Here is a 16,876-nt window from a genome sequence, read left to right as displayed (position 1 = left end):
TAGCAGATCAATGTGGCTCTTTCTGAGTGACCAACTCCCACCTCTTCAACCTTCAGGCTCACAGAGAGTTCGACCTAAATGACTAACAAAGGCGGCAGGCGCTTCCTTTGCAATTCTTTTGCTGCAGTATGAGGTGGCGAGTGATTATCATTGTATTATATTCTCCACAGCCGTGAAATGTCAGTGCTTTGCTATTATATAAGATGTTTACAAATAGATCTCAAGGAAAGTTTTGTCACTTCTAATATAGAAGTTTCACCAAAGTCAGGTCTGAGCAGAGGCGGTTCTGGGGTCAGTGAGTGTTCAGGGCATGCGCATGGAATCATCCTTTGATTAAATACTACTATGGTACACTTTAAAATTAATGTTAGAATGAAGTAGCCATCCAGAGATAAATGTTCATAGTCTACTGACCTTAAGGCCCCGATGTACTTCAAGCAAAACCAAAGAACAAACTGGTGTGGTGTAATTTGAAACAAAATCAGGCCAAAATGAAGTTTGTTTGAAACAACTTGCCAAAGCAAACTTTCCAAAAAAGTTTGCTCCAGCTGGTAAACATCTTTAAACTACCATTGGTCTACCATTTGTGAAAAAATGTCCTGTAGTGGTCAGACATCTGGGAATAAAAACAAGAACACAATGGAGAACTGCTTTATAGAAGAAATAGTAGTAGAAGTTTATATTGAAAGTGACACTGACTCTTTTTTTCCCCATGTTTACTAAAGCTGTTAAAACAGCATTACAGTGTGTGTGTGTGTGTGTGTGTGTGTTTATAGCATATCTATTGATGACTGTGAGCTTTGTATGTATTCTTAAAACACTGATGAAATATTATCTCTCTTTGTGTTTGTGTGTGTGTGTGTGTGTGTGTGTGTGTGTGTGTGTGTGTGTGTGTGTGTGTGTGTGTGTGTGTGTGTGTGTGCGCGTGCGTGCATGTGTGTGTTTGTGTTTGCACAGAGCCAACAGACTCCATTCAATGAACTGGTTGAAGAGGGGCCATTGTTCGGAGCGGGGGAAAGTGTTGAGGGTGATGGTCAAGCATTCTTGTCAGAGATCAGTGAAGAAGATGTGGAGATCCTGAGGCAGAGAGAAGAAGCACTGCTGGATATTGAGGTAGGAGCTCAATAGCCACAACCACTGAAGATCTAATTACATTAATAAGCCACGCCCAACTCCTCTCAGCTTTTCATTATTAAAGGGTTAGTTCATCTAGATAGCAAAATAATTTAATTCATAACTTAACCTCATGTTGTTTCAAACCCGTAAGACCTCCATTTATCTTTGGAACGGAGTTTAAGATTTTTTAGATTTAGTCCGAGAGCTCTCAGTCCCTCCATTGAAGCTGTGTGTACGGTATACTGTCCATGTCCAGAAAGGTAAGAAAAACATCATCAAAGTAGTCCATGTGACATCAGAAATGGCAAAAACGACAACTTTATTCAGCATTGTCTTCTCTTCCGTGTTTGTTGTGTGGGAGAGTTCAAAAACAAAGCAGTCTGGATATCCGGTTCGCGAACGAATCATTCAGTTCACCAAATCGAACTGAATCATTTTAAACGGTTCACACCTCTAATACGCATTAATCCACAAATGACTTAAGCTGTTCACTTTTTTAATGTGGCTGACACTCCCTCTGAGTTCAAACAAACAAATATCCCGGAGTAATTCATTTACTCAAACAGTACATTGACTGAACTGCTGTGAAGAGAGAACTGAAGATGAACACAGTGCATGCATTACTCTGGGATATTGGTTTGTTGTGTCAGCCACATTAAAAAAGTTAACAGCTTAAGTCATTGCTATCTGGGTGAACTAACCCTTTAATGAGCATTTATTTTCCTCATTGGCAGAAATTTTAATGCACATAACCATTAAAAAGTTTGGAGTCGGTTAGATTTTTTTCTAATATTTTTCTATTCTAAATATCGACAACCCCTGCCAGCACAGAGACTCGAAGCTGCAACTGTCTAACCATTAGGCCACAGCTGCCTCCACAGGAATAAATAATTCCTGTGATGCAAATCTGAATTTTCAGAAGCCATTACTCCAGTCTTCAGTATCACGTGAGCCTTCAGAAATCATTCTAATGTGCTGATCTGTAGATTTTTTTTTAGAGCCCTAGAAAAATGTTGATTTTTGTCATCTATCCATACAATCATCTGTGCCCCACACTCTCCTTTCATTCTAGATTTCAGACACACTTGAAAAGCACAAACATTGTCGTTGGAAAGAACAGCATTGCATCACTTACATTTCCATACAAACAGAACCCTCAGGTCTGCATTCTTTCTGTACTCGCCATCATCTTTAGTAAGTCTTTTCTACCGAAGCTTTCAGGGTAATTTTCCTGGGACTCAATAGTTTGGTTTATTTTTTTCTGTCTAGTCATAAGTACACAAGCAGAAGGCTTTTCATACACCGCTGAAAAACAGTATTACATTGCTCCAATGAAGTATGTCTTGTCTGTAGCAAAACAGCTGTTTTCCTCCAGATGTGCATTTGCACAGATGTGAACCTGCGATAATGGGGTCATTCTGTTTGTCTTTGACATCCGTTTGGGCCAATTTCAAAGCCATTTGTTCTGGACGTGCACCGTGTGCTGGTTTCCTTTGATGCAGGGTGTTCAAAGAAAAATATGAAAATGAAATAAATGTCAACCCGTCGTGATTATCGACAAGGCTGGAGAGAAAGCAAATCATGCCGATGGCGCATCAAAACAAATGGCTCTTTCTTGTTTGAAAAGCAGGGAGTTGAGAAACGAGAGGGGCCAGACATCCTAATGACCGATGACAACCTCGAGAAAGCCTTGAAATGAAGACGTATGGCTTTTCCCTCCTGAAGACCTGTCTGAAGTTCATAGATGCTCACTTGCTACTGCAACTACCGCAGCTGGCTAACAGACAGGCATCAAACAATGTCACGTCCTGAAGCCCTCTTAATAAATTCCCATTCATCACATGGACAAAACCTGAAAGGCTCAAACAAAACTGACAGCTTATTTTAGTCACAGACAAATTTGAGTTTTTTTCAGGTGATCAGAAGGGTGATCAGGATGAGTCGGTGCTCCGAGAGCTCTGACGCAGGGTCTGGAGATGTCTCTGGCTCCTAGCCGAACCGAGCTGATCATATCTGACAATGTGCTTTTCCTGTCTAGCATCTTCCTGTCTTCCCTACCCGTCAAACCTCCAGCCCCGTGCCGCCTCCTCACGCAACTCCACTCAAGTGAATCACCAGCATTTGCAGCCCTTTCTGAGCCCTACTCTCTCTCTCGCTTTCATCCATCTCTCTCTTTCGCTCTCTCTCTCTCTCTCTCTCCTGTTCACTGTTAGATGGGTTCTCGAGGGAAATGGAGAAGATGGAATGTCTGTTATCCGTGTAAAGTACAATCAGTCCCCCCTCTTTCTCTTTCTCTCTTTCCAAAAGCTGATCTGTCCTCCTGAGTAGTTCACATTTACTCTGGCAGCTTGTGCGTTCAGGCGAACCCTTCTTCAGAGAACCGTGCAAAGGGACGGACACGCACACACTAGCCCTGTAGAGGATTGGGGGGGTTATTCCACATGTAGTTGTGGATTCTTCATCTTGATTTTCTATGAGGCGACCCACAAGGGTAATGAACTGTACCTCTGGGATGACTAATTAGATTTGGATTCACCCTATATTGCAGTAGAACGACAGACACATTTGAAGGGAGGAGCAAGGCTCCGCCCTCCACCATTTATGACATCAACATCATACGCACCTCACTGACACTTTGGCACTGGTCATCATTTCATCAAAATGAATTCATAAAAAAAGGGAAAACATAGGGCATGACAAAGGACAACTTTCAAGGGGAATCTGAATGCAACACCTGGCCCATCCAGGAGAAAAAAATACAGACACGTGTCTACCCTGCAAATGTGTCCAGTGCATCCCTTTTGCCCTTCAGTGAGAAATGGAAGTTAGTGGAGCTACAGTAAATGATGTAAATGGGAGACAAGCACTGATGTAATCTACTTGTGAATCTCTAGTAAAACTCTTTACTTTAGATTGAAAGCGTCTCCTTACAAGATTCCATGTACATTTGACTATAGACCAAACCTTTTTGACAGAAAATAGATTTTTTTTTGTTTTGTTTTGTTTGTGTCTCCTTCACAGCAATGAGATTGAATTGAGAGCAAAGTTTTCTGCTTCTCTGATGTTTCCATTCAGAAAACTCCCTTATAATCTATTATTTTGTCTCCAAATGTGTCTCGAGTTTCCAAAGTGACAGTGGAGGTTTTAGTTTTGATTTGAGTGTTTGTGCTGCTTGATGCATTTTTATTGGAGACATGTTGTTACTAATAGGTTACTGTTTTACCAAGCAGTGCTGTTTTTAATATAATTTTAGATTATTTTTTAGTACATTATGTTATCATGTGTTGCTGTACTTTGTTCTTGTGCCTTGTACATGTAAGTTGTTTTGATGGTGGCCAGTCAGAGTACATTGGATGCTTATCTACTTTGATACATCAAGACACAGACATTGTTATTCTTAACAAACATCCTGACCCTTGAGTGAACAACGACTCTATGGGGGTGCTTTCTCTCTCTCTCTAGTTTTCTCCCCCCTCCCTCACTTGCTCTGTTAACCCATAACTCTGAGCTTGGAAAGACCAAATCCCTTACAACACATTTTCACACTTCAATATAGATGTATAATTGGGAATCGAGAACTATATTTTATTAAAAACTTGTAAACCAGCAAACAACCTTTAGCACCCAGTTTAATTCCCAAACAAATGACTTTATGAATCTTTTCTTTTCAGATATTCAAAAATCAGAGCTGTTACTGCTAGTCATTAATTTAGTCACATCCGACTGTCGTAACAACGTACTATACATAATGCAAATTGCCAGTCTAAAACATGGAAAAGCATTTACAAACACTCTGTAAAGCATGGGGATTTCACAACATAGTAACATCTAAATCACATTTAATACTGAAGTATGCCCATAATGTGCAATTATTTCAGGAGCTCTGGTTTCTTGACATTGATGCTTTTTTTTTAAATTTACAAAACAATGATTTGTTTATATATGGGTAAATTTAGCACTTTAGTTCAAAGTATGCTCCAAAAATGCAGTATAGTTCTACATTATACTAAAATCTGATTTTAGTTCGAGCAAATGGACTAAAGTGAATGAAAGATGACAAAACGAGAGTAAATGTAAAGGACAGATCTTTTTCAGTCATCACACACTAAAAGGCTTTTACGACCAAACTAAGAGGATCTTTCTGGTTTTACATTTGCTGTATTGATTTATTTTTCGGAAAGTAATTTCTGTTCTTTTTTAAACATTAATATCTGTCTTGCTTTCTTTAGTGTTTGCCATTGGCTTTATTGTGCATCCCAGTGATACGCCTCTGATTATTTTTTGTTGTTGTTTTTGAGGCACAATCAATAGCAAGTGCTGCTGAGCAACTCATATTCCAGTCATCATCTAAAACATGAATGCACAACACTCCCCCTACCATCTCTTTTTTTTTTTCTCCTGTGGATAAGATGCACACACACACACACACATACTTTGTGCCCTAAGACTGTGTGCTTTGAGTTTTGAGGTCCTTGGGCTGTGACGGAAAGGAAACATTTGATTTTACATTATAAACCGTTTATTCAGCAAGGGCAAAAAAGAGACGTTTCACGCTTAAGCCCTCAGCAGGCTGCGCACGGAAATGTCATCATTTTTGTTGGGGGGGTGGGGGCTGTAAGCGTGCGTGTAAATCTGCTTAACAGTTTTTCTGCTGTGGCACTGACACCGCTTCCTGTTGCCCGTTGCCTTTGGGCTGGGGGTGGGTGGGGGGGTGATGTGGGGGGAATCTCATATCAGCGTTAAACACATTTATCTAGGAGAGTGAGTGAAATAGAGAGCGAGAGAGAGAGAGAGAGAGAGAGAGAGAGAGAGAGAAGAGAGGCAGGGGAGAAGGGTGGTGGCTGGGATTCTGGGAGGAGGATGGAAGGCAGCATTAAAAGTGAAAAAGCAAAGTGTTCCACTGTTCAGTACTACAGCATTACATTAGAGCAGAGATTTTTAACCTTTACAGGCCTAGAGATCCTCCAACCACACTCTCTGCCAACCTAGTGACCTCCAGTAGAAAAAAGAGAATTTCTCCGAAACCGTTCATAAAATAATCAAATATTGCCATTCTATAGTGATTTTTAAAGTAACATTTAAAGTAAACGTGACACCACACTGAAAGCTTGTTTTACCTTTGTTGTACTTAATGACATTAAGTGTTGTATTTAAAAAAAAAAAAAAAAAAAAAATATATATATATATATATAATAATAACAGTAGTGGTAACACCTTATTTTGAAGACCAATTATTTATTAATTGCTTGTTAGAATGCATATTGTTAGCATACTGGCTATTTATTAGTATTATTAGGCATATACTAATGCCTTATTCTGCATAACCGGTTTCTTGATCCCTTAACCCGACCCAATACCAAAGCTTAACAGCTACCATACTAACTATTAATCAGTAGCAAGTTTTTTTAAGGAAAAATGTTTAGTAAATATGTGTTCCCTTATCTAAAGTGTTAACGTAGTATAACATTTACTATAGCTTTATTACTAAACATATTATTTTGATATTACATTTAAAAACAAATTCTGCGCACCAGTAAAACTTTCAATAGATAATGGTAAATTGTTATTTCACATTAAATTTAATGACCTTCATTTTGAAATATATCGAAATATATTCTTATGTTTTTAATGTAACATTTTTATATCAGTTTAAGGAGCTCCCTGACGAATCCTCATGGACTTCAAGTCTGAAAACCCTGACATTGAAGTACAAATTCTAGAAAACATGTCTGGTTAGTTTTCCTGCTAAGCCCAATCATTTTATACTAAGGCTTGCATTAATTGTTTTTACAGACAGCTGGACTTTTAGAGGCCTTCTGCTGGAGCATTGTCATTTAAGACCACTTTTTGTGGTCCAACTGCAAAAGCCCCACCTGTTCCTTGAATCCTTTGAGCTGCAGCAATCAAGCAATAAATAAGCTGCCAATTTGAATGCACTGAGGCTGTTAGACTGGCAAAGATCAAAGTCTTCTGTGTTAGCACAGCAAATACAGCATAGAGCCCAGCACCTCCCTTTCCTAAAACAAAACCTACACACCGAGCATAATTAGCCAGCATCTCCCCAGGCACTAGCTTAGCTGGCGCACTCTTCTCCACTACTGTCAGAGCAGCAATGACGGGCATCAGTACAGCTATCGCAAACACAATATGCTCTTTTATTTTCTTGTTTGCAAAAATCAGCCATTTTATGCGCAGTCCCTTGACATCATTCTAGAGATTGCTTTATGATTCTGCTTTCTTGGTGGAAGCGGCCTTACATAATTCTAATTATGCCCCTCAGGACCACGCAGGCCACTCAAGAAGACTGAAGAACATTTAAATGAAGAAAGAAGAGGTGCACAATACAAAGATAAGACTGTCACTTGGAGCAATAGCTCACCAAGAAATGAAAGTTCTGTCATTATTTTTTAATTCTCATGTCATTTCAAACCACTGTTGTTTTATTTCAGTCAAAAACAAAAGGAGACATTTTTTATTATTATATGATGATTTTTATGATTATTACACAGCTTTTGCTATACAAAGACAAGCTCTCAATCTCAACAGAGTTTAAAAAATGCAAGTACAGTAATAGTACCTTTAATATATAAAGTACAGACCAAAAGTTTGGACACACCTTCTCATTCAAAGAGTTTTCTTTATTTTGATGACTATGAAAACTGTAGAGTCACACTGAAGGCATCAAGGGCTATTTGACCAAGAAGGAGAGTGATAGGGTGCTGCGCCAGATGACCTGGCCTCCACAGTCACCGGACCTGAACCCAATCGAGATGGTTTAGGGGTGAGCTGGACCACAGACTGAAGGCAAAAGGGCCAACAAGTGCTAAGCATCTCTCGAGGAACTCCTTCAAGACTGTTGGAAGACCATTTCAGGTGACGACCTCTTGAAGCTCATCAAGAGAATGCCAAGAGTGTGCAAAGCAGTAATCAAAGCAAAAGGTAGCTACTTTGAAGAACCTACAATATGACATATTTTCAGTTGTTTCACACTTTTTTGTTATGCATATAATTCCATATATAATTCCACTTGTGTTAATTCATAGTTTTGATGCCTTCAGTGTGAATCTACAATTTTCATAGTCATGAAAATAAAGAAAACTCTTTGAATGAGAAGGTGTGTCCAAACTTTTGGTCTGTACTGTATATATATATATATATATATATATATATATATATATATATATATATATATATATATATATATATATATATATATATATATATATATAATTATATAATCTATCTATCCTTTAAAATACAACAGTGAAAAAACTTTTAAAAAGAGTAATCAAAAAAAAAAAACAAAAAAAAAAAAACATCAACAACTACTGTAGTACATATTTCTTATACCATACAGTACAATATTTGGAATAATATGAAGGAGACTAATATAAATAATGATTGGATTGGATTTTGGGGGCAAACGGTCACTTATGAAAAGGTCAGGTAGCAGTAGCTGAAAGAATTTTTTTTTTTTTATAGCCATATTTAGATATTTTTTTCACATTATGTAAGATTTCTGTGTGCTTTAGAGCATGTACTGTGCTTTAAAGGGCAAATGTTACACTATTCACACAACACTTGTAGTCCATAGCTCAAGTGAAGTGTGTAGTATTTAAGAGTGAAATTTAGGGCACTTATGGCTCACCAAAAAAAAAAAAAATGTTACTGTGAGAGCAGCAAAACCTTACATTGAGCACAAGCTTATCTGATACTGAGTTTGACTGACATTTCAATCTGTCTGTGGCCGGTGTAAAGTGTGGTTCTGCAAGCTGGTACCTCTGTTTTCTGATGAAGCTGATGAAAGCCTGGCCCATTTATCTGACCGCCTAGTATTGCAGAGAAACGTTAGTGACATAGTTTATCTGTCCTGGATTTTTGAATCTTATAGAGTCTGTAAATGTTCAAAGTAGATTTGATTTTCTTATATATATATATATATATATATATATATATATATATATATATATATATATATATATATATATATATATATATATATATATATATATATATATATGACAACTGGTTCAGTTGGTTGAAGTCATCTGAATATGAGGCTTAAGGATATTTATAAACCACCTTTCTTTTTCAGATTTCAACCATTTATTTAAAAAAAAAAAAAAAAAAAAAAAAAAAAAAAAAACACATGGCAGTAAATGGTGATGCAGCCGCTGTGGCATTCACACAGGGTTGGTCTCAGACTTTGAGTGAGAGATAGACTGGCATTTTGGAAAGGTAGAACAGCTGTAGGCTCTGTTTGGGTGGCGGGCTTCTGAGGAGACGTGCAGCAGGGGTGGACGGATGGATGACTAGAGTAATGACAAGTGCTTCAAGCAAATGATGACTAACACACTTGCAGCATATGCATTTCATATAGAATTTAAAAAGTGCATTGATGTGACAATGAAGTAAGCGGTGCACTTAAGAAAGTCATTCAACACTGCAGAGACTGTATCATACAATAAAACAGCACAAAGTAGTCATGGAGCCAAATAGCATTGCTTAGAATTTCTTAGTTATTTAGTTTGAATGATAGCTACATTTATTTAAAGTACAACACCAGTGCTCTGCTGGGTGAAGAAATGTTACATTCCTTGGCTGTCTTCTGTTAAAGTTACGGTGACAACTGATAGATGTTATTTCTGGTAACACTTTGTAATACAGTGGCATTTGTTTCTGCAGGGGGTCTTTCTGCAGTACCAGTAGTACCAACTCAATTTAGTACCTTCTGAAAGCTTTCAGAGGCTCCAGTGCATCTTTGTGTTTCTATTTCAAAAGGCAAAGGTTTATATTTCCAATGTGTTTTGCGTTGTGCTTTGTACATTGAAACATGAGTCTGTTGAGTGCTTGAAAACAATGTTCGATTGAAAACTTGTATTGAAACACTTTTCCCATGCCCATTTCAAAGCAATGTTTAATTAGTAGTAAAATAAAAATGTTTCCCATTCACAAAATAGTTAAAATATTTAATAGGGTTGTTACAACAGTTTTTACTCTGGTATCAAAAGTGTTAAAGAGAGATATTTAGGGTTTTGTAGATGTTTTTCAGAGACATGTCTCTTCAACTGTCAAGCCATGTTGATTAAACTTCACTATTGGCAGTCTATAAAGGGTGCAGGCTGGTCAATTTTCTTCCTATATGAGATACAGAATGCAGACAAAATGGTACCACCACTGTGAAGAATTGTCTGTCTTACAGGGTATGTTGTCTTTTTATATGCTGTGCTGTAGATGTGACAGTACCTGTGATGATTTATGATACAGCCATAATCTGATATTCCACAGCTTCACCTCATTTGTGTGTATCACCCACGCATTAGCTCCCCTCACAGGCCAGACTCATAAGCAAAACTCACTTCAGCGACTTTACCCTTCACCGTTTTTTTTTTTTTTTTTTTTTTTTTTTTTGGGAGGCTGGAGGTTTCGAATTTTTGTGTTATTCACTTGTGCCAGTGAATGTTTAAAATAAACAATCTAATCTTACCAATCCATCCATCCATCCATCCATTGTTTTATGGTTTGATGTCCTGTTATGTTAGGCAACCATTGCAGTAAAGATTGATGAAGAGCAGATTATTTGTAAGCCATTACTGTCTTGCATTTAGAGTGCTTTTTTGCTATTGCAATGTAGTACTTTGTTAGGTAGTAGCTTATTATTGTACAGTATATGAACAATATATATATATATATATATATATATATATATATATATATATATATATATATATATATATATATATATATATATATATATATATATAAGTAAGATTATAAACGGGTGAGTGAATAAACGATTATGTAAAAAAAAAAAAAAGAAACTGTATAAAATTTAGCATACAAAAGTATTCAGTAAAATGTTGAATTTAAAAGAAGAATTTATATTCTGACAGATTTACTGAAATGAGAGGAAATTTTGACTTATTTGCATGGTATCAGTCTGTGCATTATATATGAATAAATCAAATAAACATACTGTGTGTGTGGGTGTGTGTGTGTGTGTGTGTGTGTGTGTGTGTGCGTGCGTGTGCGTAAATTTGTATATTTCAATATGGCACAAAATGATGTTTTGGTGGTGCTGAATGAAAGTTGTCTTTTGGGAGAATGTAGCCCCTCAAAACTGTTTTTATCTTTCTTTTTCACTACAGGTGCTCCCACTCACTTATTTCTGATGGTCAGAGCTCTCAGAGCTGATTGTCTAGCAGTGTGAGCGAACATTCTTTTTCACAAGCTATTATGAAGCTATCAGCCACCAACTGACTGTTCGAGTTTTTTTTTTTTTTTTTTTTTCATTCTATCATACGCAGTTCACGCAATACTTTCTAACCCTCTCTTGGAGTTACACACGCCCAGCTGGCAGCTTCTAAATATGGAGATTTCAGGTTGTAAGCCCCAGGGGAGCTTTGATACATGCTGGGTTTAGTTGAGGACTTGAAATCAGAAACACAGAGGGTAGTCATATCACATTATCTTCACCTAGCGTAACACGTCAGCTTCATCCAGGGCACATTTCAGCTTTTATAAATGCATAAAAACAATGCATTGTTGCTTGACCATAGCTCCATGTACTGTGATATTTACTGCAGTGAGGTTATCACCTCTATATAAGGAACTCTGATTTCACCTGAAGCTATTTTATTGCAAGTGTTCTTTTTTGCAGAGATACGGAATGTGGCTCGTTCTTATTTCCTTTAAATCAGTAAACCATTCAGGAAAACAGATTGCAAGAAGTGAAGATTATACTTTAAAGAAGAATAAATCTCTCTCTCTGACACACACACGCACGCACGCACACACACACACACACACACACACACACACACAGATATATATACACACACACATTTGATTTTTTATTATTAATTACATTAAAAGTGCACGCTATTTAGCTTGTGTGGAGGACCATGGGTTTGTTTCAAGCCTTCAGATCCCGATTTTGAACCTGTGCCCAGTCATTTTGTTGGGCCTTTCACTTTAGATCATCACCTTTTATCAATGACACTGCCAGGATTGCACAGGGTGTACAAAAACTCGGACTGAAGCCAGCATATTCTTTATTAAGAGACATTCATTTTGTTCAGAGCTGCCGCATTGTGTTAGCTTAAGTAATAATAGTGTAGTTTCAATTTAAGGAGTCATTTAGCAGATATGCTTAACCAAAATGACTAAAAATACACTTATTATAAGACAATCCCCTGGAGCAACCTGGGGTTAAGTGCCTTGCCTTTTGATTACCAGCTCTGAGCTTCAACCACTGCAGCCCAGTTTTGTATTTTTTTAAGGTAATGTGTGTCAGTTTGTTTCACTGTTGAAATACTTTCTCCTGATTTTTCGCTAGTACTTTGTCCTAGCTTAATGTGTAGAGGCAACTAAAAGTAGACAATTTTTGCGTTTATCTCCCAAAAAGTAGAAAATATTTAATACTTTTTTTTTAACCCCTCACAGTATATTCAGTGTCACACTATTCAGTGTTATTTTAGTATCATTCATATATTACTGTAGTGTTTAATATTTTGAATTATTAGTACATATTTAAACATATTTTAATTAGTTGCCATATGGCAAGTTGCCAAGGCAACATTTATTAATTAAAATTAGTTTATTTTTCTTTTCTTTTTTTCTCTCTCTATTTTTTTCCATGTAATGTTTGTGCTGTGCTGAAAATCCTTTGCTTAATTTGGTGTTCCTGGTCAAAAATTACCAGCCTTTTGAATAATTCCTTGTAAATTTTGCATTGTGTTATGTTATAACCAAATCTTATTATCCACAAATAATGCTTTTTTCCCCACTCAAAAACTGAGGCAAATAAGCTGAGATCAAGTCAGTTCCAAAATGAAATACAAAACCTTTGCTTATACGTAGGTTTTAACAACGTAGGGTTACGTAGGGTTAAAAAGTGTTAACAAGATAGGGAAAAACATGCATAAGAAGTAAAAAAAAAAAAATATATATATATATATATATATATATATATATATATATATATATATATATATATATATATATATATATATATATATATATATATATTGGCTTTACTTTACTGAAAGTGATTTTTAATAGTTTTAGCTTCAGGTTTAGGCTTTGTAATCAAAATCAGCACTATTCGTTATCAAAAACCGTCACAACAGTAGGTTACATATGTAACCCTAGTTCCTCGAGGGAACGAGACGCTGCCTTGAAAATGCTTTGGGGAACGCAAAGCGTTTTCGACACAGCTCAAGTTCCTGAAGAAGAACAGTTTTTTACAGTTGTGTTTAGGGAGGCGAGTGGAGCAGAAATGGCTCATTCCATCTTTGAAATTATTCTGTTTTATTTTAAATTTAAAAGGTTAAATTGACTGGTATTTTTTGGGACTGGATAAACAAAACTTTTGGTGCATCTTTCACCAATAACACCAGAGGGCTCTCTTTTGACTGAAGACATATAAAATGTCAAGTTGGACTTTATTAGTTTATTTCACAGTATTTCACATACTGTATCTTGTCCATCCATCACCTGTCTGTCAGTTATTTTAAAGTGGACACAAACCACAAATAATTTCTCAACTCACTGTGAAATCTCAGCAGCCCTGCAGTATATAGTCAATCACTACAATTCTCCTATCTGTCTTTTCCTCACACAAATCTCTCTCTGAGCTTTCCTCAGTTTTCTTGTCTTAGATAAGCCGTCTGATGGCTTATAGTCACTCTCCAATTCGCTCCTGTCAGTCTGTGCTCCTGCAAAACTTCCTGGCATGTTGCATTCCTAGAAGTGTCAGTCATCTTCTGTTTGGGAGAGTGTGTTTTTTTTTTCCATGACATCTATAGCCTTATCAGTCCACACATTTAATTGTGTAGCTGCTGCTGTTGCTGTCAGCGGATCTAGCTAAAGTGTGTGTGCGTTTGTGGTGCAGTTGCAGCAGATGTCTGACATTTTGTATCTAATGAAACAAAGGCGGACCCTTTGAGTCCTATCAGACATGTGTTTGCACGCTCTCTCCCTATATCTTGTTCTCTATCTTTCTCTCTCCAGATGAAAACAGAATGATGTTTGACATGAGCAACTTAATCGCAGTGCTAGGAAAAAGAGCATCGATGTGATCCACATGACACTTGCACTGTCTTCTGCTGTTCAACATTAAGGCTAGGTTTGGAAAGGCAAACCAGGCACATTTCTTGTTTGTCAGAATATGGCATTATTGATGAAAACTGGTTTTATATTATTAAGATGGTAAATATAGTACATAATGTGCATTGCAAAAAATAAATAAATAATAATAATAATAATATATATATATATATATATAAGATATTATACAAATTATTACGTTTTAATAGAAACAAAATAATAGAAAAAAACAATTATATGTTTCTGCGGAAATATTAAGCAGCACTTATACCACTTAACTATTTTTTTTAGATTGATAATAATAAGAAATGTTTCTCTTTTTTATAATTATTTTTATTGCAGATTAAGAAATGTTTCTTGAGCAAAAAATCAGCATATTAGTATGACTTCTGTATAAATATTGTACATATTGCGCATTGCAAAAATTATAATAACACAATTATATGAAGTTTGATATTCACGGTAGGAAATTTACAAAATATCTTCATGGAACATGATCTTTACTTAATATCATAATAATTGGTTGCATAAACTAGAAATCTCATCATTTTGACCCATATAACGTATTGTTGGCTATTGTTACAAATATACACATGCTGACTTATGTTTTGTGGTCCAGGGAAAGTGCTTCCAGTTAAAACTCAATTGCTTCTCTAATTTAACATGCAAGTATAGCTGAATCACAGCAAAACTATTGTCTTTATCTTATTTGTGGCCTATTTGATTTCATCAGATGACGGCTCGATTGCCAGGATTTTTGTCATTATTCTTTTGTTTTATTCAGCCATTATTAGCCTTAACTCTTACATCGCTTCGATCCAAATATACATTTACTGGCCTGCGACCTTACATCATTTATTTTGCCAAAATACATCATGAAGCATAAATACACATGTTCTGCAGCTGCATTAGAGCTAACATTAGCATCAAGCTACATAAGAGGATTTAGGACATTAATATTACATTTTTACTCAAATGTTACTTTAAACCACCATCGAGTGTTTGTAATAACTTCCTTTTATGATCTCATGTAGAATTTAAACGTTTAATGTTGTTTAAATAAGCTATTTATAGCCGTTTATATAGCTGCACAAATTAGCATTTCAGGGACCGTTTCTACAAAGAGGTTCAGCCAACTCTGAATTTAAACTTGAATTCTATGTTGACTTAGCCTGAGATGGGAAACTCAGAGTTTTCATTTCATTTTATATATATATATATATATATATATATATATATATATATATATATATATATATATATATATATATATATATATATATATATATATATATATATATATATATATATATACATATATATATATATATATATATATATATATATATATATATACACAGTTTAACAAAACTATATATAAAATGTTTAACAAAAGAAAAGAAAATTACTAGTGCAGATTTAGAACAACTTGAAGTTGGATAATGATGACAAAATGTTCATTTTAAATAAACTTTTACTTTAAAGAAGAAGAAGAAAGAAACAACTATTTGTCTGTAGTGTGGAAAGAAAAATAATCTTTCTTACTAGCTACTGAAAATTGACATGGTTTCCGCTTAGTTCAATGAGGGACATAAGCTGCAAAAACTTGTCATGGTTTTGGTACTCTTTAGATCTACCTCCATGATTGATCTGGGCTGGAAAGTTAAAGCTGTAGAACTTCCAACTGCTTCATTGGTTCATGTTACCCAAAGCACTCAACCGCATCTCAACCACTCAGAGTGGCCCGTCTGTGAAGCGCCTCCACTGCACACAGTCTCAGGGGAAAGCAAGACTGTAGATCTTCATGAAAGTGTAGCATAAAGAGGAGCGGTGGGTTTTGGGTCATAAGGGAGCTCTGGAACTCTGTGTGCTTATTTTAACCCTTATAAATGATGTAAAGCAGGACACCTCAGCCCCCAGGGCTACCCAGACTCCCCCTGCGCAGAAGGGCACAAAGTGCTCTCAAAATCAATACGTCACTTTCTGACTCTTTATACAGTATATAAAGACTCAAACACACTAATGTGCATGTTTACTGATTTTTTTTTTTTTTTCTGAACCATAGGTTTATTTATTGTTTTGCTTATTTGTTTATTGCTTTTGGTGGGTCTCAAATATATACACACTATCATTTAAAAGTTTTGAGTCAGTAATATTTTCCATGCTTTTATTCAGAAAGGGTGAAGTACATTCAGCAAAAGAGATCATTGCTCAACTTTTGAGCTTTTTATTAATCAAAGATATATTAAGCAGCATGACTATTTTAATTTGTTTATTTATTTATTTGATTGATAATAATATGAAATGTCTCATGAGCACCATATCAGTATGTTAGAATGATTTCTGAAGTATCATGTGTAAGACTGGAGTAATGCTGAAAATTCAGATTTTGAGATACACTACACTACAAAAAGATATATATATATAATATTATAATATTTCACAATATAACTGTTTTTACTGTATTTTTGTCAGATAAACACAGCCTTGGTGAGCATATTCATTTTTTAATAGTTCTACAACATTAAACAAATCTTATCAACCCTAAATATATTCACAATAATATTTAAATATTGCATCTGTATTTTTATTCAGATGTGTCCTTGGTGAACATAAAAGGCTCTTTTAAAAAGAAAATTCCAAACTCAAA

At 35.8% G+C, this 16,876-nt stretch overlaps 1 protein-coding gene across 1 annotated transcript in view; it reads left to right on the top strand.

Annotated features, from left to right (window-relative positions):
* Positions 1–16,876, top strand: part of tsnare1 (T-SNARE Domain Containing 1) — a 107,335-nt gene that overhangs the window by 47,377 nt on the left and 43,082 nt on the right. The window contains exon 8 of the mRNA XM_026283712.1: positions 958–1,113. Coding sequence (XP_026139497.1) covers positions 958–1,113 — 156 coding nt within the window. The remainder of the gene's footprint in view (positions 1–957; positions 1,114–16,876) is intronic.

Source organism: Carassius auratus, chromosome 16 (assembly GCF_003368295.1).
Source record: "Carassius auratus strain Wakin chromosome 16, ASM336829v1, whole genome shotgun sequence".
Classification (NCBI taxonomy): domain Eukaryota; kingdom Metazoa; phylum Chordata; class Actinopteri; order Cypriniformes; family Cyprinidae; genus Carassius; species Carassius auratus.
Note: the sequence above shows the minus strand (reverse complement) of the source record. Positions and strands in the feature narration are given on the sequence as shown.